Source organism: Orycteropus afer, unplaced genomic scaffold (assembly GCF_000298275.1).
Source record: "Orycteropus afer afer isolate SDZICR_OR568_19922 unplaced genomic scaffold, OryAfe1.0 scaffold00110, whole genome shotgun sequence".
NCBI classification, from domain to species: domain Eukaryota; kingdom Metazoa; phylum Chordata; class Mammalia; order Tubulidentata; family Orycteropodidae; genus Orycteropus; species Orycteropus afer.
In genome coordinates, this window is record NW_006921697.1 from 5,608,964 (window position 1) to 5,630,280 (window position 21,317).

At 50.9% G+C, this 21,317-nt stretch overlaps 2 protein-coding genes across 2 annotated transcripts in view; both read left to right on the top strand.

The window, feature by feature from the left end:
* The first annotated feature begins 1,651 nt into the window (after positions 1-1,651).
* Positions 1,652-11,669, top strand: SYNPO (synaptopodin). The gene is made up of 2 exons (XM_007943623.2): positions 1,652-3,691; positions 10,977-11,669. The coding sequence occupies exons 1-2, from the start codon at positions 1,652-1,654 to the stop codon at positions 11,667-11,669; spliced, it is 2,733 nt and encodes a 910-aa protein (XP_007941814.1).
* Positions 11,670-17,843: 6,174 nt separating this feature from the next.
* The window catches only part of MYOZ3 (myozenin 3), a 17,081-nt gene continuing 13,607 nt past the window's right edge, over positions 17,844-21,317 (top strand). The window contains exon 1 of the mRNA XM_042781357.1: positions 17,844-17,901. Coding sequence (XP_042637291.1) covers positions 17,844-17,901 — 58 coding nt within the window. The remainder of the gene's footprint in view (positions 17,902-21,317) is intronic.

The window sequence follows — 21,317 nt, forward strand, 5'->3', positions numbered from 1 at the left end:
GGTGTGGGATACTCAGGGATGGAGGGTGACTTTCACTGTAATAGCTTTTTATAAGCTTTTACTCTTGGACCATGAGAATTTATGATCTTCTCTTAAAAAAGGAAATGTTAGCAGCATGTCTCTTTAAAATCAAACCAAATCACTGTACTATGAGTTTGAAAGAATATATGGGCCTATGGAAGGCACAGGAGCTCTGGTAGCATAGTGCCTAAGGCATTTGACTGCTAACCAGAAGGCTGGCAGTTCAAACCCACCAGCCACTCCTCTGAAGGAAGGTTGGGCAATCTACTTCTGTAGTGATACTGCTTCAGAAACCCAAGGAGGGTTCAGTATGAGTTGGGTCCAACTCGATGGCACATAACAACAACAACATGGAAGGCACATAGAAAATGTTCTGGGGGGTTCATTCATGCATTCAGTAATATGTACTGGGGGCCCCCTTTCTGCCAGGTGCTATTCTAGGAGCCAAAGTTAGAGTGTTAAACAAGGTAGACAATTTCATTGCCCTAAGCTTGCTAGTGCCTAGGGCACTTGACTGCTAACCAGAAGGCTGGCGGTTCAAAACCACCAGCCACTCCTCAGAAGGAAGGTTGGGCAATCTACTTCTGTAGTGATTCTGCCTCGGAAACCCAAGGAGGGGTCGCTATGAGTCAGAGCCAACTCAATGGCATATAACAACAAACAACAACAAGCTTGCTTTAGTAAAGAGGATCATTTTAAATTATAGTAAATGCTATGAAGAAAATAAAACAAAGAAATGGGATAAGAGAAGAGAAGGCTGATTTTAGAGGGAGGTCTCTCCAGACAGGTGACATTCAATTTGAGCCCTGAGTGGCAAGAAGGAACCAACATGAATTGCCACCTATGAAAAGATCAAGTTGAGAACAGCAAGTGCAAAGGCCCTGAGGCAAGAATAAGCTTGACATTTTCAAGGAACAGCAAGAAAGCCAGCATGGCAGAGCCTAGTGAGAGAGGAGAAGAGGGGAAGATGAATCAGGGATGACTGCCAGGGTGAGGAGTTTGTACTAGTTTGGTAAAGTATGGTGTCACCAACTTTCAGGAGAAATCCAAATGAAGGATCTGCTAATCTTGGAGGGATAATCATGATAGGCTTCATCCAGGTGATGGCATTTGAATGCCTTGAAGGGTTGATCAGAGTTTGTTAAGAGAAGAGGTGATTCTAGGAAACAGTAAAGATCAAATTCCAGAAAAGAAGATCATGTTGTAGGAGGGGCTCAGGTGACCACCTCTCTGTTCGTCTGTGTACCCCTGTGGTCCTGCATTCCCATTTGCTAACTGGGTCTCTGTCTCCCCTGCAGCATTGGGCCGGAGTACTAGCTTCACCGAGAAGGACCTGAAGGAGGCCAAGGCTTGGAGCCAGCAGATTGCAGCCCAGCTGACCACCCCTCCCAGCTCTAACTCCCGTGGCGTCCAGCTCTTCAACAGACGCCGGCAGAGAGTAAACGAGTTCACCTTGGAAAGCCACGGCCAGAGAGGCCAGCAGCCCAGCCCGGAGTGCTTCAGAGCGCTTCCTGCCAGCCCCACAGGCCATGCCCAGGGGCTCAGCCTGAGTCCCACATCACTCCCCGAGTCAGGCCTTCCAAGGAACCCCGACCCCCAGAGCCCTGGCACAGAGACCCCTGGCCACAGCATGGAGGGGTACTCAGAGGAGTCCAGCTTGCTGCGGCACTTGGAGAAGGTGGCCAGTGAGGAAGAAGAGGTGCCACTAGTGGTTTATTTAAAGGAGAACGCAGCCCTACTGACGGCCAATGGGCTCCACCTGTCCCAGAACCGCGAGGCCCAGCAGGCCCCACCGATCCTGCCTCCAGCTGAAGTTCATAGCCCAGCTACAGATGTCAACCAAAACCTTTCCTCACCCAGTCCCACACTCACCACACCAACTTCTAACAACAACCACAACCCGCCATCCACAGATGTCAACCAGAACCCACCAGCAACTGTCATTCCACAGAGCCAGGCACTTTCTAGCACCCAACAGAATTCTTCTGAGGAAAAGCTGCCACCAAATGGCACAGTGCCAGATTCTAAACCCAGCACCCTATGTGCTGGTGGGCAACCACAGCTGCCGGCTACAGAAGTGAAATCCAGCACACTCGTAATTGATAAGGTTTCAGCTCCCCCTTCCACCACCAACACCTTCTCCAGGGAAGCCACTTCCATCCCCAGCTCGGAGGCCTCAACCCCAGAGTTCATGTGCAGTTCCCTGCTCATTGATATCCAGCCCAGCACCCTGGTGGTGTCAGCAGAACAAGGGATGCCTGGGCGGGTAACTGCCCCAACACCTACCAAGCTATATAGTGAAGTCCACCTCACACTGGCCAAGTCCCCATCAGTGGTCAACAGGACAGCCAGGCCCTTTGGGATTCAGGGACCAGGGGGTACCAGCCAGATGGAACGAAGCCCGATGGTAGAGAGACGACATCTTGGAGAGAAGGTCTCAGCCCCCCAGCCCTCCACCATAGCAGACAGAAGCCCCCGGCCACAGAGACACATAACGTCCCATAGCCCCATGATGGAGAGGAGGCCCTTGGTGCAAAGAAGCCCAGCTTTGGAGAGACGGCCTTTCGGGAACTTCACCCCACCCCCCACCTATGCTGAGACTTTGTCCACAGCCCCCCTGGCTTCCCGGGTGAGGTCTCCTCCCTCTTATTCTGCCCTGTACCCCAGCTCTGACTCTAAACCTTCTCATTTGAAGGGCCAGGCAGTTCCTACCAGCAAGACAGGCATTTTGGAGGAGTCAATGGCCCGCCGGGGCAGCCGGAAATCCATGTTCACCTTCGTGGAAAAGCCCAAGGTGACCCCAAATCCAGACCTGCTGGATCTGGTGCAGACAGCTGATGAGAAGCGGAGGCAGAGGGACCAGGGGGAGGCAGGCATGGAAGAGGAGCCCTTCGCACTAGGGGCAGAGGCTTCCAACTTCCAGCAGGAACCAATACCCAGGGACAGGGCCAGCCCTGCAGCAGTCGAGGAGGCCCTCCCAGAGTGGGCCTCGTGCCTCAAGTCACCCCGTATCCAGGCCAAGCCAAAGCCCAAACCCAACCAGAACCTCTCTGAGGCCTCCGGAAAGGGGGCTGAGCTCTATGCCCGCCGGCAGTCCCGGATGGAGAAGTATGTCATTGAGTCTTCAGGTCACGCCGAGTTGGCCCGCTGCCCGTCACCCACTATGTCCCTGCCTTCATCCTGGAAATACTCTACTAATGCCCCTGGGGGTCTCCGAGTGGCCTCTCTCAGCCCGGCCCGGACCCCACCTGCCTCCCTCTATCATGGCTACCTGCCTGAGAATGGGGTCCTGCGCCCAGAGCCCACCAAGCAGCCACCATACCACATGCGGCCCTCGCTCTTTGTCCTCTCACCCATCAAGGAACCTGCCAAGATCTCCCCAAGAGCTGCCTCACCCAGAGCTGCCTCACCTGCCAAGCCGAGCTCCCTGGACCTGGTGCCCAGCCTGTCCAAAGTGGCCCTCCCCACGTCTCCTGCTCTGCCTAGGCCCCAGGGCTCCTCACCAGCTCTCTACACCTCACCTGGCCAAGATGGCCTCCAGCCTACTGCTGTGAGCCCAACCTACAGCAGTGATATCTCCCCTGTGTCTCCCTCCAGGGCGTGGTCTCCTCGAGCTAAGCAGGCCCCACGGCCCTCCTTTTCCACGCGCAACGCCGGGATCGAGGCTCAGGTGTGGAAGCCTTCCTTCTGCTTCAAGTAGCCAGACCCCACAGAGGGTCCCACTGCCTGTCAAGGCCTCTTTCTGAGGGCCCAATGGAGATCAAATAGGGCAGTAGATGGCACAGGGCTGAAAGTCAGGAGTATGGGAGTCTGAGATCCAAGGTCTGACGCTGCCACTAGCTAGCTTTGTGACCTTGGGCAAGTTGCCCCCATCCCCCCCAAGTTACAGCTGCCCCTTTCCACAAGGGGCCCTGGACTCCATGTCTGAGAGATCTGATGGCTGATTCTGGGTGAGGAGGAGGGTTATGGGGCAATCTCCCTGGCAGGCCCTAATGAGGCTGGCAGGACTTCCTTTGATCTCCATGAGCTATAGGGCTGCCAGGTCCCATCCCAGTGTCTTGCTGGGGAAATGGTCTAGAGAGGGCCCTGATGGGTTTTTGGAGCAAACGGAATCTGATATGCCCATGGAATCAGCCTATCAAGGGTCTGCCACTTCAGCTACCTGAGGAGGGCCTCCCTCATTGGAGCCCAGGCTCCTGGAATCTTTCTGCCTCTTGCTGGATTCTCACCTCCACAGGCCTCTCTCTTCCACCTCTGCCTTCTGGACACCGCTTCCTCTCCACTGCTTCAGAGAGCTTTGCCTTGATTTCCACCTTTTCTCCTCCCCTCGGGTCTTTCTGCTGGATGAGGACTTAGCCCCCTACTGCTGTCTGACTCGTTTTCCTGCCCTTCTGCTCAACCACCTGCCTGCCTTCTCCAAGCATCTGGCTCCACTTTAGGGAGTCTCCTTGGGGCCTACATCTCAGTCCTGGTTCCACCCAGCTTGCCTCCATTGGCCTGCAGTGGGAGAGGTTACAGGGGAATGGGACCCTGAGGGGCGGAGGGTATGCAGAAAGGCAGAGGGTGTGCAGAGAGATCCCAGCAAAGTATCCATTGGCTGGTTTTAGCTTCAACCTCAGCCAGTGAAACAGGCCCCAGAGAGAGAGGCAGGAGAGGAGGGTTCTAGTCCCAACTCAGACAGCCATTTGCTATGTGACTTTGGCCAGTCACTTTCCCTCTCTGGGCCTCAGTTTTCTAACCTATATAATGAAAACCCTTGCAAGCATGATAGTCGGTGAGCATAGTCTGGTGCTTTGGGAGAAAGTCTTTGTAAGTGATAAACATTCCCCTGGAGAGAGAAGGAAAGGAAATAGACTGCTGCCGTAGGACAGATGAAGGTTAGATACTAGTGAGGGTACCCTGGGGAGGGTGTGGTTGGAATGAACTGCTGCAGGAGGCCAAGGGATCTAAAAGCCTAGGCTGGGTTGGCTTGGGCTCAGAATTGCCTGGAGACAGGGCAGCATGGCCAGGGCTGGGTCAGGCAGGAGAAGAGCAGCTCAGGGGAAAGGGACAGAAGAGGCCTTAATGCTCTGAGGAAAAAGCTGGGACTTAAGAGGTCTGGATCCTAACGGACTGACTCTGTGTGTATCTTTGGGTCTCAGTTTTCTCATTTGTACAGTAAGGGTTTTGAGTTAGGTAGTTGAGGTCTCTGCTACCTCTGACAGCTGATGTTCTATAGCCCCCAAAACCAGGGCTTTGTGGGGAGTGAGAGAATACAGAAGCAAGAGATAGGATTCAAATGGAAGAGTCCTAAGGCTGGAGGCCGAGGACCACCCACTTTCTCTTTCCCAGCCCTATTTCTGGGCTCCCCAGGGTGTGAGGGGTGGTGGAGGTGGTGCCCATGCTGGGCTGAGCCTGCAGTTTTCACAAGCTCCAGGCTTGTCTCCATGGGAACAGGGGGTGCCTTCCCAGTGAGCTCATTCCACCCAGAACGTGGGGGGTTATGCGTAGGAGAGTTGTGAGCGAGCTCAGCTCTTTCCTGCTAGCCCCCTCACCCCACCCCCAGGAAAGAGTAATGCCCCCCTTCCCACCTCACCAGACCCCTGCTTCCTTTGACCCCTGGAGGCCAGCACTGGAAAAGCTCACCCTCCGTCCTGCAGCTCCTGCGGCCAAGGCAACCTCTTCCTTGGACTCTGTTTTTTCTCCTGTTCTCAATACACTCTGCCTCAAATCCGTCGTGCTTCTTTCTTTCTTCCCCTCTCGCCGTCTCCCCCGCTTCTCCCTGATTCTGGCCTAGAAACTGGAGCAGAATTAGTCACACTCCGTTAGTTTGTGTGAAAGTGTGGTTGTGGGGTGTCTGTGTGTGCTGCACATCTGCAGGGTGTCTGGATGTGCCATGGGACAGACACAAGCTGGCTTGGAACTGAGGGCTGCCCTGTCTTCTCTGGGCCAGCACTTAGGGATCAGAATCCTGTGGAAAGCACGTTCTGCTTTCTCCTTCCCTTGGACTTTGGCCAGAAATGATGTAGAGCATGGGAAAACCCCACAGCCCCTTATGGCCCAGGTCTGTTTGGGCTCTTCAAACATGGAATTTAAAAGCCTAGAGCCAAAGCATTCACTCTTCCATTCCTCAGGCCCCCTCCCTGCTCCTTGTTCTCTTACTCAGGCCATTTCCCACATTAGTTACTGCCTGGCTCCTGAAAAGGAGCTCTGGTGGCATAATGGGTAAGGCATTTGGCTGCTAACCAGAAGGTCAGCAGTTCTAAACCACCAGCTGCTCTACAGGAGGAAGATGAGGCAATCTACTTCCAGAAAGATTTATAGCCTTGGAAACCCAATGGGAGTCATTATGAGTCAGAATCAACTAATTGGCAGTGGGTTTGGTTTTGGTTGGCTCCTGAAAGCATTTGAGTGCACATCCCTGGTGGTGGTGGGGGGGGAAGGAACTGCCACTGAAAGGAGAACTGGGTTCTAGTCCCCACTCCTTGTGTGATCTTAGGCAACCCCTTCCCAGCTCTAGGCCTGTTTTCTCTTCTCTACAAAGGATTGCAAAAGGTAGTCTGGGAGCTCTTTTTGGTCTGTAATAGTTCATGTCTGACTCTGCTCTACTCCTGCCTTCACCCTACACGTGTGCCTGGTGTTGGAGTAAGTGGGTGCTGCCCCTGAGTTCTCACCTGCTGCATTTTCCAGGGATTCTGGTGAATGCGGTACATTGAGGTCTTTGTCAGAAAGTGAACAGATCTAAATCCCTCAGCTTTTTGTATTGTGCTCCTCCCCCCTGTCCCACAACACACACACACACTGTCAGCATTCAGACATGGAGTCAGTATGAGGTCAGGATCTGGCTTTGCTTGCCCACCTCCAAATGTTGGGGAGCTGCTCACCACTGCTCCAAACCTTCTAACCATGCTTGAGCCGGTCTGTTTCATAGTTCTGGCTGAATTCTGTTACTCTTTCCACTTTTTGGCCCTGGTGTTCCCCTTGTAGCTACCAAAGGCAGAGACAATGCTTTAGAAATGTTCAGACAGTTATCCTAGCTCCCCCTGCCCAGCCTACTCTTTTCTTGGCTGAAGAGCCCTGGTTTCTCTGCATAAATGCTTGTGGACCTGCTTGGATCATGAGCTCTTGGCCCCACCTCCCTGCCAAGGATGGCACTATGGTTGGGTGCTGGGACATGCCTGAGCCCACCATGATTTGACATTTGGCCCTATGACTCTGATTTCAGCCTCCAGCCCTTCCCTCTGGCCCCAGGGCAGGGACCTCTCTCCCAGCTCCTCTCCTAAGTTGCAGAGTCTGCCTTCTGCACTGCACCCAGTCTATTTAAAACTTCCTGGGATGTCACACAGAACACCTCCCAGTGTCCCAGCTCATGTGTACATAACTCTGACTTGGGATGAAAGAGATGAGTCCCAGTCTGAGCCTTAACTCTCCCACCTGATGACTGGGGGCTTGCATGTCCCCAAGAGGTCTCTAAGGGTCACTGCAGCACTAGCATCCCATCCTGTTCAGGCTGCTGCACAACATTCACCTTTAGGCTTAAAGGGCCCCAATTCTGAGACTGGGCTCAGCTAGCAGCCACTGCATTCTATTTGAAGAAAACACAATTTATCACTCTTGATTCCTTTGGGGTTGGGAGGAATTAGATTTTGGTTGGATGATAGAGTGTACTGGCTTGACTATGGCTGATTACTGACTATGAGAGACTGGATCTAGTGGATGGTTCTAGATGTTGATTGAATGGGGGACACTGCAGGACTGGCCAGCTCTAGACCCTTTTGGATGACTGCTGGTGAATTTGGGTTGGAGTGAGAGGCTGAGTGGACTCGTTATTACTGGAATCTGATTGGATGAATAGTTGGATGGTATAGCAGGTGCATGCTGGATGTGGGTTCCTGAGCCCTCCACTTTCAAACCAGTTCAAACTGCTTGAGCATGGTATTGCCTTTGAGCACAGATAGTGTCACACAGATACACACTTTTCTGGTGAGGAGGGGCATGGGCAGAACACAGTGGGTGGTTATTTATGTCTCTGCACTTCATTTTCCTCATCAATAAAATGGATATTTCCAGTTACCTCACCAGTCTGTTGTGAGGATCTAATGAGAGATAACATGGAAGGAAGACTGGGCAATCTACTTCCATGAAGATTTACTGCCTCAGAAGCCCAAAGGAGGTCACTATGAGTCGGAATCACTCAAGTGAGTTTTGTCTTTAAATGAGAGATAAAGGATGAGATGGAACCTTGTAGACTGGAAAATCCTTGTTGTTGTTGTTATGTGCCATCGAGTCAGACCCAACTCATAGCGACCCCTCCTTGGATTTCCAAGGCAGTGTCACTATGGAAGTAGATTGCCCAACCTTCCTTCCAAGGAGTGGCTGGTGGGTTTGAACTGTCAGCCTTCTGGTTAGCAGTCAAGTGCCTTAGGCACTATGCTACCAGAGCTCCTGGAAAATCCTTAAAGGATAAAAAACATGATGTCATCATGGAGTCAGACCTCTTTGTCTGATGCCAGGAGGAGGAGAAAGCAACACCATCAGGATCAGCCAAAGGCTAATTGTTAGGAGGTGGAGATGAGACACGCCTCCTCTGTCCAACCTTTTCACCACTTCTGACACCAGCTGTCCCTCCCACGGCACTCTCTCCTTTTTTGCTGAGTTTGATAGTTCAGTGCAGTGGCTACACAGAACTCAGACCATACTCTCATATTTATGGGGTTTATTAGGGAATAATAAACAGGACAGACCTCCTTTCTTGGCCCCCGCTCAGGCCTGGCCTCTGCTCTGCTGGGTGAAGTGTTAGACCTCTCTTTAGCTCCACCGATACATGCTTGGAGGCACCCCAGTCTACAAGCAAGCCTGAAGGCGCTCAGCTCTCTCACTGCATGGGTTGACACATCCACTGTAGGTACCTCACTCCATGGGCCAGGAAGCCCACTGTGCCATCTAATACCGGTCTCGTTTCTGCTGCTGCTGTTTCTCTGATGCACTTCTTGCCATTCATTGCCTTCTTCAGTGTTGTACCACAGCTCTCTTTTTGTCTCCTGGGTCTAGGAGGTTTTCAGCACAGGGACCCTGGGTCCAAAGGACACATTCTGCTCTTGGCTCTTCTCTCTTGATAGTAATGAGGTTCCCCCTTCCCTCCTCTGGGATGGCTCATTTGAAGCCTAGTGGGATGGCAAAACTGACCCATCCCCTCATTAGGGTTTCATACACCTTATTTTCATGGTCCCACCCCTACAAGTGTTCCTGCACTTTATTTGTATTAGCAGCAAACTATCCACTCCCCTTGGTAGGCCATAAGCACCTTATTTGAAGTCCCACCCAATCATTTTGTGGGAGTCACAAAGACTATGGCTAGAAGGACATATTAATTAATTCACAGAGAGGTAGGGAAAAGGTATGGGAGTGCCTAGCAGAGGGGTGATTTATAACCCCAAAGCATATCCAAAGGCCACACTGCCCAACCCAAGCTGGCAAAAGTTCAGTGAGGGAAGTGTGTGCCTATGGAGCAATGACCCAACTTCCTTTTGTGTTTCCATCTGTCAGTGGGCACATCTTCCTTGATCAGGCATCAGGGGAAAAATGAGGTGACCACAGCAATATGGCAAGGGGATTGGGGCTGAGTGGGCCTTTCACCAAGCCCAACCTTAATAATAATTATAATAATTTTGTGTCGCAAAAATGCAACCCACTGCTGTCGAGTCAGATCTGACTAATAGCACCCCCTTCTTGGGTTTCCAAGGCGGTATTACTATGGAAGTAGATTGCCCAACCTTCTTTCTGAGGAGTCACTGGTGGGTTTGAACCGCCAACCTTCTGGTTAGCAGTTAAATGTCTTAGGCACAATGCCACCAGAGCTCCCTTAATAATAATAGTCAATAGTTTCAATTTTTGAATAGGTTGTACATTTGTATAAATACACTTACATAAATAAATTTGAAAAACCTTATTCTTACCCTCTGTGGCTATATACTCTGTCCCTGTTTACACTATTTCCTAATGGGTAATCATTTTTGTGTGTGTCCTTCCAAACTGTCTTTCTGATAACTGCCCTTACTTTCTTCCAGGCAATGTTTTAGTACATGTAACCTTCTTTTACATGGTTAGTTCATTCAGTCCTCACAACAAACCTCTGTGTGTGTGTAAGGGGGGCGGGGACCATTGCCTTCAAGTAGATGCCAACTCATAGCAACACAGTACAGAGTAGAACTATAACCACGATAGGATTTAGCTCTGGTGGCACAGTACCTAAGACATTTGAGTGCTAACCAGAAGGTTTGTGGTTCAAATCCACCAGCTGCTCCACTGAAGGTGGTTTGGGCAATCTACTTCTGTAGAGATTTACGGGCTTGAGAAACCCAATTGGGTTTCCAAGGCTATAAATCTTTCCAGAAGCAGATTGCCTCATTTTCCTCCTTCAGAGCAGCTGGTGGCTTTGAACCGTTAACCTTTGGTTAGTAGCCAAATGCCTTACCCACTATGCCACCAGAGCTCCTTAATTTTCCCATTTTACAGTGGAGGAAGCTGAAGCCTCAAGGGCTGAAGCAACTTGCTCAAGCTCACTCAGTAAGTGAAGACATCTATCTCCAAAGCCAGTTCTTTTTGAAACATTCCGGGCTGAGAGTAGGAGTCCCTGGGTGGTGCAAATGGTTAAGCACTCCTAACCGAAAGGCTGGTGGTTTGAACCCACCCAGGGGGGCCTCAGAAGAAAGGCCTGGCAATCTGTTTCTGAAACAACGTCACAGCCTTGAAAACGTAGGTTGCCATGAGTTGCAATCTACCAGACGGCAAAATGGTTTAGTGTTTTGGTTTTAAGCTGAGTTGTGTGCCTGCGTGTTATTGCAGGCACTACATGACTCTGGGTGGTGACTTACTGGCTGTGTACAGTGGACAAATCAGACTCTGTGCCTTCCAATCCCTGGTATAGAAGACCCCAGCACTAACGCCTGACCCCGCCCTCTCTGCTCTCTCCCCAGGACCGCCGGGAGAACCTGCCCACCTCCCCGCCCTGGACTCCCGGAGCGTCCCGGCCCCCCAGCAGCCTGGACGGCTGGGTGAGTCCGGGGCCGTGGGAGCCGGGCCGCGGGAGCAGCATGAGCAGTCCCCCGCCGCTGCCGCCGCCGCCGCCGCCCATGTCTCCCTCGTGGAGCGAGCGCTCCGTATCCCCACTGCGCACGGAGCCGGAGGCGCGGCCACCCAGTCGCCAGCTGCAGGCGCTGTTGGCACGAAACATCATCAACGCAGCCCGGCGCAAGAGCGCCTCCCCGCGGCCCGCGGGCGCCGAAAGCCTGCGGCCTTTCTCTCCACCTCGGGCGCCGCCACTGCTTCCACCGCCGCCGCCGCCACCACCACCGCCGCGCATGCGTTCGCCGCAGGCCCCCCGCCCCGGCGGAGTCGCGGCACCCGGGGCTACATTCGCTCCGATCTCGCGGAGCCAGCTGCCAGCTGGGCCCTCACCTTGCGCCAGCCCCCGGAGCCCGCTGCCAGCGCCGCCCAGGCCCTTCCCCTACCGCCGCTCGCCCACAGACTCCGACGTGTCTCTCGACTCCGAGGACTCTGGAGCCAAGTCTCCAGGCATCCTTGGCTACAACATTTGCCCCCGCGGGTGGAACGGCAGCCTGAGGCTCAAGCGTGGCAGCCTCACCGCGGAGGCTTCTTGCACCACATAAATCCTGCCCCCACCTCACCCCAGCCGGTCCAGGCCCAAAGAAGGGCCGTGGGGCCTGAGGAACCCCAGCACCGCGTCCCCAGCGGTCTGACCTCTGCACAGTTCCGGATATTGAGGGAGGCAGAGAAGAGCTCTGGGTTTGGACATGGCTTAGGAACTCAAGCTTGGGGCCTATTCCTTCCTGTGTCATTCAGTTGCTGTGTGACCCTGAACAAGACCCTCTCTCTGGCCCACAGCTTTCCCATCTGTTTAATGAGGCTTTGGCAAGGCAGTCTCCGAACGTCTAAATCTCCCCTCCCATCAGTATACACCCTACACACATAATAGTGCCTTGGAAGAAGCAGGACATTGTGTATATGAACCCCTAGACTTGTTGCATTCTGGGGTTCCACACTCCTTACTTCTCATGGCTTTGCTCTCTGGAGCCTAGCAAATGAGGGGTGTATTCATAAAATCCTAAACCCATGTCCCCAGTCCAGGTCCTGGCCTGACCACCCAGCTCCTGGCACCATGTCCCAGGCAGGAGCAGCTGTTTTCCATCGTTTCCCAGACAAGCTCTATTTTTACCATAGTGACCTTTAGAAAGGCCTCCCCAGCCAGCTCAAGGTGCCCACTGGCCCCTCCAGAGGGAAGAGGTGAGAAGATTCTCCCAGGCTCTGCTCATGCTACTTTCTCTTCCACCCCAGCTCAGGCTGTCCAAGGCATCTTATCTGCAGCCAGGGAAGAGTGCTGTAAGGCTATGGCTTCCTCAGGCCCAGCATCTGGGCCTCCCCATCTCTATAGGTGCCTCCAACCCATTTCTTGGTTCTGAGCCCTTTTCATGGCAGGTTCTGAGCTCAAAACTGAGCAGGGAAGAGAGGAGATAAGGAGCCACCCTATGACTTTACCTAGTGGCCCCTGAGTTTGGGGTTATCCATTTGGAAAGAAAGAGATGAAGAGCTCCTTGTTAAGGCAGGTATACAAGCAGTGGCCAGGAGGCAACAAACAGGATTTCAGCAGTGGGTGGGGTTAAGCTCAGATGACCTCTGAGGAGCTCTATCAGTTCTAAATGCATTCCACAGTATTAAGAAGAGGGATGGGGGATTGGCTGGGCTGGAACTCAAAGGGAGATGAGCTTGGGGAGATGAGTAAGAGGTTGGGGCCAGGGTCTGCCTGTTTCTGGCCCCCTTAGAAGTACCCCAGTCTTCAGTTTCAGGCCCCAGCCCCACAGTCCACATCGTGGCCAGATAAGTGGACACGATTCTGCCTTACTTCTTTCCTACAACACTCTGGCCTAGCTAGTGCCTGATGTTTAGTGAGTGACCTTGGGGAGCCTGCTACATGCTCTAGTCTGTCCTCTGAGCCTTGGTGGCTCTTGGTGGAGGTGAGTTCTGTTGGTCTAGAGTTGGCTAGTAGTGCCCTCTAGAGATTCAGATTGTTAGCTTCAGGATGCTGTGGGTTGGCTGAGGATCAAAGGTATGTAGTGGAAAGGATGGCAGGATGTTGCTAAGGTGAGGGACAGATTGTGATCTGGGGGTAGCAGGGGACCCACCCACCCCTCAGGATGATGTTAGACTCAGGACCTCTGAGTGACATTGGGGACAGCTGACAAAAGAAAGAAAGTCAAGGTGGGAGTGGAGTGCTTTGGAATAAAGAAATGATCACAGATGATTTGGGCCAGTGCCCTTTTAGTGGGAAGAGAGGGTGCTCCTGCTAGGTGAAAGAGTGATCACATTAGTGTAGCTCCCGTCTGCTGTAGTGTGGAAGGCTGGGGGCTGAGGGGCTCTTCCAATGAAGAGATATGGATCTGACATCCGGCTGGTGCAGTGGCATAGAGGATCCACTTCTACCTGCATTTCCCCAAAGAGCCAGCAGGAGGCAGCCTTGAGAAGCTATACAGTTCTGTCTCTAGCTGTTCTCTGCTGGCCACTGCCTTCTCCCTGACCCACAACTCCAACCCATGAGAGCTTGCTTGTGTCCTGCCTCTTGCCTCCTGTAGAGTTCAGCTCCAGCTCTCAATAAATGCTTCCTGCATCCTTCTGCCCCCTGTGTCATTTTCAGATGCATCTGAAGCCTTTTCTTTCTCCCTAATCATGCAAGAATACATGGGGGCTCTGGGTAAGTAAGGATGTTTAAGACAAATGGGACAGGAGCTTGATAAGGAGAGATGGGAAAACAATGGAAAAACTTGGGACCATAAGAGAAGTTATAGGTTCAAGTCTTGGTCCTGTTGTCGACCAGCTGGGTGCTCCTGGGTAAGTCCCCTCCTTCTCCAGGCCTCAGCTTCCCTATTTGTGTAATGAGGAAGATGGGTTAGGTAGTATTGCCCAGGCCCTGGCCACAGGGCCTGGTTCCTGGAAGGGAAGAGGCTGAGCCAGATCTGGGCCCAGTGCTCTGGGGTTGCTTCCTCAGGGCAGGTTGGGGCTCCAGGGTGACGAGACCACCATGAAAGGTAACATCCAAGCCAAGGCAACCCTGGTGAGGTCAGGACCCAGACTGTCAGGAGTCATCCTCTCCTGATGGGGGCATCATATGCCAAGGGAAGGGGTTAGGGTCCTACACGCAGATGAGGCCAGGCCTGCCCCAAGAACATCCCTCACCCTTCTTCTCTGGAAGCCCAGGCCCAGGAGAGACTGGGCAGAGGAACCTGAGAGGCAGTCCATAGCACTAGAGTTTAGATAAAGGTATTTCTCACTCCTCGCCCAAGGCACCCCTGCTGATTTTACCCCTCCCTGGGAGCTGTGTGTTTGGTATGCCTCTGACCCAATCCCTATCTTCACCTGGAACCGCCTCTGATTACAGCATCCTACTGCCTACTGGCCATCCCATCCCAGTGTCCAGACAGCTCAAACCAAGTCTATCCAAAACTGAACTCAGTGACCTCCCCAACCCTAACCTGCTCCTCCCCTCGTCCTACCTTAGTCATCCCAGCCAGAAACCTGGGACTCCTTCATTCCTGTACTTCCCACATCCAGTCTTTCACCAAGACATAGCAAGTCTCCAAATACCCATAAATCCCTGTCTTCCTCTCCATCCCCTCTGTCATTGTCCAGCCACCACCATATTTTACCTGCTGTTAGGTGCTGTTGAGTCAATTCCAACGCACAGTAACCCCATGTGACAGAGTAGAACTGTCCCATAGGCCTTCCTAGGCTGTAAGCTTTACAGGAACAGATCACCAGATCTTTCTTCTGTGGAGCCACTGGATGCATTTGAACCGCCAGTCTTTCAATGTGAAGCCAAATACTTAATGATTGCATCACCAGGGCTCCCATCTCCCACCTGGCTATTATGAAATCCTCCTTACAGTCTTTCTGCCTCCAATCTTGCCCTTCCAATCATTTTACAATGGTACTCAGATATCCTTGAACAATGCCAATCTGACCACTCTTCTCCTTATGATGTAGCTCCTCACTGAAAAGCCTACTGTGATCTGGTCCCTGCCCACCTATCTGGCCTCATCTCTAACCACCATCCCCCACACCCTAGTTCTAGTTGTATGGATCTACCTGTGGATTCCCTAACCTCTTCAGGAGTGATGTGCCCTCTCCTGCAACACCTTGGCCCCTCCTATGGCCAGTGAGCGTCCACTCATCCTCCAAGGCCCAACTGCAATGTCTCCTCCTCTGGGAAGCCTTCCCCACCCCCTCTATACCCAGGCAAAACTGGTGACACTCTCCCCTGGGCTGAACCAGAGCATTTCCCATCATGCACCCGCAAAGGCTTGTTTACAAGTCTGACTTGGCCTGGCTGAGCTCCTTGAAGACAAAGCTCTGCTTTATTTATTTTTGGTCCATGGAGAAAGGCTCAGAGAATGTGAGAAGTGGAGGGAGGGAGGGAAAGAGAGAGAAAGATGGAAGGGAAAAAAGGCAGGAAAGAAGGAAAGGATAAATCAAGAAAAGGTATTGGAGAAGAATTCATTCATTCATTCATTCAACAAATATCTATTAACTTCATACCAGGCACTGTTCTAGGCACTTAGGATACAACAGTAACAAGCTGAAGTGACCAGCAACTGACTCAGTACTTCCAGGTGACTTTGGGGTGTGCATGCAAGTGCATGCATGTGTGGGCACACATGCACACATGTGTGCATGCCTCTGTGTGTGTGTGTGAGAGAGAGAGAGGGAGAGAGAGAAAGAGAGAGAGGGAGAGAGAGAAAGAGAGAGAGAGAGAGAGAGAACACATGTATGAAAGCCCTTTCATCTGCAAGGGCCTGCTGCCGGGGCACCTGTCTTCTCTAGGGCCTAGTGCTTTTAGCATCTGGCCCCAGCTCCTGTTGCAGCCCGAAATAAGGCTGTGACCCACAGCAGGGCAGAGCCAGAGTCTCGTCAGCAGAGGCCAGAGCTGGCTGCAGGGCAAAACACTGCTTGATGACCACCCATTGCCAACACGGACCCCGGCTACTCACTTTCAGCTCCAGACAGAGGGTTTGACCTTGAGGGCCTAATACTCCTGCCTGTCCACTGTGGCCCCATTCTCTCAGGTACCAGATCCCAGGGGAGCTGGGGAGCTGTGGGGAGCGGACAAGGGAGCCGAGCCAATTCCCAGGGCCCCTTCCCCCCAGGCAGAGGAAGGGTCCTGCACAGGGCGGGGGAGTATGGGCCTCACAGAAGCCTGGACCCTGGGTTAAGAGAAGAGGGACTCCAAGTTCTAGGTTACTCTTTGTTAAATGGGGAAGGTGTGCCTAAGATTAGTGGTGGTGGCACGCAATGGCTCTGCTCATGACTTCATCATTTTTAGGCAATAGAGAGTAGTAGATTCCCTGTCTGTACAATGAGAGGCGGTTCCCAGTGTCTATGAATTTCTGCAAGGGTGTATTTATGGAGAATGTATCCATGCCCTGTGGGATCCTAAATGGTCACAGTGGTGGAATTCTCCATCACCTCATGACCCTCATTCCAAATGTATGCAGGCACACTTAAGTGTGCATACAGTTCAGGGGGTTGTAGATTCCCTGAAGCTCACCTGTAGATCCTCATGATCTAGCCCATCCTGTTTTTGTTACAGGCAGGGGAACTGAGGCACAGAGCAGGATAGCAACTTGTTCATAGTCACAAAGGCAATCAAGGGCCAGAGCCCAATGACCTGGGGCCAGGTGTAAAGATGGAGGCAGATTGTTTTTCTAAATGAAGGAGCTTAAAACTGTCTGGAAGCAAAGAGGCAGGCACAGGGGTGGGCAGCCATTTGGGGAGCTCAAAGTCACTCTGCCTTCCCTCCTGGGGAGAAGTTAGAGAATCTGGATTTGGGCCTGCTGGGGTTCTCTGGGACTCTGGACCTCATGTTATTTGTAAATCTCCTCCAAGACTCCTGGAAAGAGCTGTAAGATGCAAATGGGGAACTGGAAGAGGAGACGAGAAGAAAAGGAGGAAGGCGAAGGGGTGAGGGAGAAAAGGGCACCATGGAGGTTGGCCCGAGGATGCAGAGGATTTGGAGCAGCTGAGAGGGGGGTCTCTCAGCTTTAGTGGATTGATCACCTGTCCTCTTGAGTCTCTTCTGGACCAAATACCAGTGATGAGAGGGGAGGACCAGCACTGCAGACCCTAGTATAGCAGCATAACTCTCTCGCTCCCAGGAACCCACACGTCCTTTGCCTCTGACTTAAACCTCCTACCTCTTTCATTCTGTGCTCAGAATTTTCCTGGGTCAGCAGCTGACAATACTTTCTGAAGCCCTCTCCCTCCTAATATACTCCTCCCATGTCCCTGGCACCACTAGCTCTACTGATCAAGAGTCTAGGCTTGGGAAACAGCCCCAGAGTCTACCCCCTGAAGAGAGAGTGCTTCCCTAGCAACATGGAAGAAGATTTGTGTGACCTGGAGCACCTCCCTAACCTTCCCTGGACCTCAGTCTCCTCTGTACCAAAAGCCCCCACTCTGTGGACTGGCCAAGGCTGGTACAGGGCTGGAGCTGGATGAAGCAGGGTCATGGAGGTCTGGGGAGGAAAAGGGGGATGGATACAGCCTGGCTCATTTGCAAGCTCTGGTAATGCACTGGTTAAAGCATTTGGCTGCTAACCAAAAGTTGGTGGTTCAAACCCACCAGTTGCTCCTTGGGAGAAAAATGAGGCAGTCTGCTTCTGTAAAGATTTACAGCCTTGGACACCCTATGGGTCGGTTCTCCTCTGTCCTATAGGGTCACTATGAGTTGGAATCAATTCAATGGCAGTGGATTTGGTTTTGGTTTTCTCTGTAGGATGATCCCCAAGGAGAAGGAACCTGTGATGAGTGCCATGGGGGACTTCACTGAACCAGGTAAGGTGGGTCCAGCACTTTCCTCAGACTCTGGCCCCTCTGGGTCCCAGACCTGGGCAAACAGGTGTGAGTTCCAGGCCAGTCCTGAGGGATCACCTGTGGAATCTGCCACCAGAACTGGGAAGCTTCCTGAGGCATTGAGAGGGACCTTGTCCTTTATGTCCACGGACCCAGGAGCTAGGGTTGAGTGCCCCAGACTGAGCTCTGGCTCTGGCCCTGAAATGACCATAGTCCTGGCCCAAGTTGAGCCCTTATCTCAGTCCCAAAGTAAGCTCTGAGGGCTCTGGTCCTGGATCAAGTCCAAGCTGTGGCCACCCGCTCCCCACACATTAATCCTTGTTCATCATAACTGTAAGGATCCCTGGGTGGTGCAAATGATTTGTGTACTCCCACTAATGTAAAGATTAGCCATTTGAACTCCAGTGGCTCCACCTAAGAAAGGCCTGGTGATCTACTTCCATAGAGGTCACAGCCAAGGAAACCCTATGGAACAGTTCTACTCTGTAACACGTGGGGTCACTATGAGGGGGAATTGACTGACAGCAAGGGTTTTTTTGTTTGTTTTACCATACCCATGGGTTACAGGGCATCCAGGATGGCTCAGGGTAGCCCAGCCTCAAGGCTAGAGATAAGGGGTTAGGGGGAGTGGAGCAGAGCAGGCTACCCAACTTGACTCAAACCATTTTACCTAAGAGCCTACTCATCTAATGAATGAATCATCTAAAATACATCAACTTTACAAGACCTCTTCCAGAACTCTTGGCACAATTTTGGAATCTGCTAATTTGGCCTACTTTAGAGCATGTCAAGTATTTTTTAAATTAATTCAACTAAGTCAGGGCTCTCAAACTTTAGCATGAAATCATACTGACATGCCAATGTTGGTCACAAATGCAGATTCCTGGCATCCACCCCCAGGGATTCTCATTCAGTGACCTGGCATGCAGCCTATACATTTGCCTTTTAGACAAGTACCCAGGTGGTTCTGACAGGTGGACAGTAAATCTAGCTCTGATAAACACTTGTCTAAGTGCAGGTCTGCTGTTTTAATGCCCTCCAAGCTCTAAGGAGTACTTAACCCTGTTGAATGACTTGTCATCATTTTAACATCTTTTGTGTGTTCTTGTCTCCTTTAATTGGTGCCTAGTTTTTTTTGTCAGGTACTGATGCTCTAAATGGAGGAGTCAGGCTCCAAATTCTCTTTCTATTGTTTAAATAATTAATCATAGAATCCAAAATATTGACAAAAAACAAAAACCAAACCAGTTGCCATCGAATATTGACACACATTGTCTATGCCTAACTTGAACTCTAACAATTGTTCCTGATTGCCAGAGCATTCATTAAAGACAATTTTGAAACTAAGGTAGAATGAAAAAAAGAGATCTCACGGTCTCACTGCCAAAACTCAGCCACTGAAAAGTGCTAAGACAAAAGCCCCATTATTGTATATTTACTATGCGTCAGATACTGTGCTAAGGGCTTTTATGCCTATGTCATTTAATCCTCACAACAATCCCGTAAGTTAGGTATTATTATTATTGACATTTTGAAGTTGAAAAAACAGAGGCTGAGAGGGGTGAGGCAGTCAGACAACTGTTAGGTGGCAGGCTGAGATTTAACTCTAGATCTCTTTGTCTCTAGAGCCACTTTTTAACTATATGGTTATAAAAATAATCATCCATCTTATTAAACATTTAGACAAGACAGACGTGAATGCCTTTGAAAGAGATTGTTCCTCATAATGGAACCATCTGGAGATAAGTACTGTTAACATATTTGTGGAAACCCCTCTTCTGCTCATATATAAACATATATTTCTATCAACAAATACACTGCATGTTGTGTTCTTCAGCTTGCTTTGCTTTTCATTTAGCAGCATACCACAGACTTCTTTCCATCCTACTGCCTCCCCTTTCCCCACTCTCCCAGAATATTGTTTGAACAAATCACAAGATGCTTAATCAACCTAACGATGGTCATGAGGGTTTGTTTGCCTTAGGTTGGGATGCTTAGCAGTGAAGCCTATGGATTCTTCGCAAGTGATTTGTTGAGAGCGGGCTCTCAGGAGCAGAGAAGTGAGGGAAGCAGGATGGGCAGGGGGAATTGCTTAAGTGAGGGTGTGCTCCAGGTTCAGTCTGACCTCTGGGAGGCTCTGGGGCATGAATTGCACGACAGAATTCATTCTTCCTGAGGCAGAGGGTCATAGCAGTTTCCACCCCACTGGGCATTTCTCTGCAGAAGGTAACAGTTGTAAATTATTGGAAAAAAAAAAAAAAAAAACTCACTGCCTCAAGTGAATTCAACTCATAGTGACCCCTCCCTGGGTTTCCGAGGTAGTGTCTCCAGGGAGGGAGCTCTGGTAGTGCAGTGCCTAAGTCACTTGACTGCTAACCAGAAGGCTGGCAGTTCAAACCCTCCTCAGAAGAAAGATGGGGCAATCTACTTCCATAGTGATACTGCCTTGGAAACCCAAGGAGGGGTCGTTATGAGTCGGGTCTGACTCGAAGGCACATAACAACAACAACAACAATCTCTAGGGAAGTAGATTGCTCAATCTTCCTTCTGAGCAGTGGCTGGTGGATTTGCACCACCAGCCTTCTGGTTAGCAGTCAGATGCCTTAGGCAGTATGCGGCCTGAGCTCCTGGTAAAGGGCATCTGGGCAGCAGCATCCACTACAAGATTGATAGCCAGTTTCCAGAATTTTTAAACCCACTGCAATAAATGTCTTTTTGTGTGTATATCCTTATATGTGTGTGTGTATCTTTGGTCATGTTTGCTTACTCAAACATGTTTTATTTATTGTTTTTCTTTTCTTTCTTTCCTTCCTCTTTTTTTTCTTCTTCAATACTGAGCTCAGTTCATCTGGGTAGTATTTGAGAATATGATGCAAGTGGGCATTTTATCTGTATTTAGGTGTAAATAGTCTTTCATATTTTTAAGAAAAAAAAAAAAAAAATTTGAGAACAGTTTCCAGTCCTTTTTCTTCCTGTGTCCTATAAGTAATCCATTGCTGTGGAGTCAATTTTGACTCATGATAACCCATGTGTTACAGAGTACAACTGCCCCACAAAGTTTTCTTGGCTGTTCTATGGGAGAAACATGAGCCAGCCTGCTTCCACAAAGATTTACAGCCTTGGAAATCCTATGGGGCAGCTCCACTCTGTCTTAAGGGGTCACTCTGAGTTGGAATTGACATTTGACCAGAAGATGGCAGAGGGTTATTGTTTGGAATTTTTATGGAAACAGATTCGCAGGCCTTTTTTCCATGGTTCTGTTGGGTGGATTAGAACTGTCAACTTTTGGCTTAATAGACAAGCACAAACAGTTCACACCACCCAGGGAATAAGTAGTCACTGCTAATATCTGCTATGTCATCTTGTAGGTTTTTCAATGCATGCACAAGCATGTAATT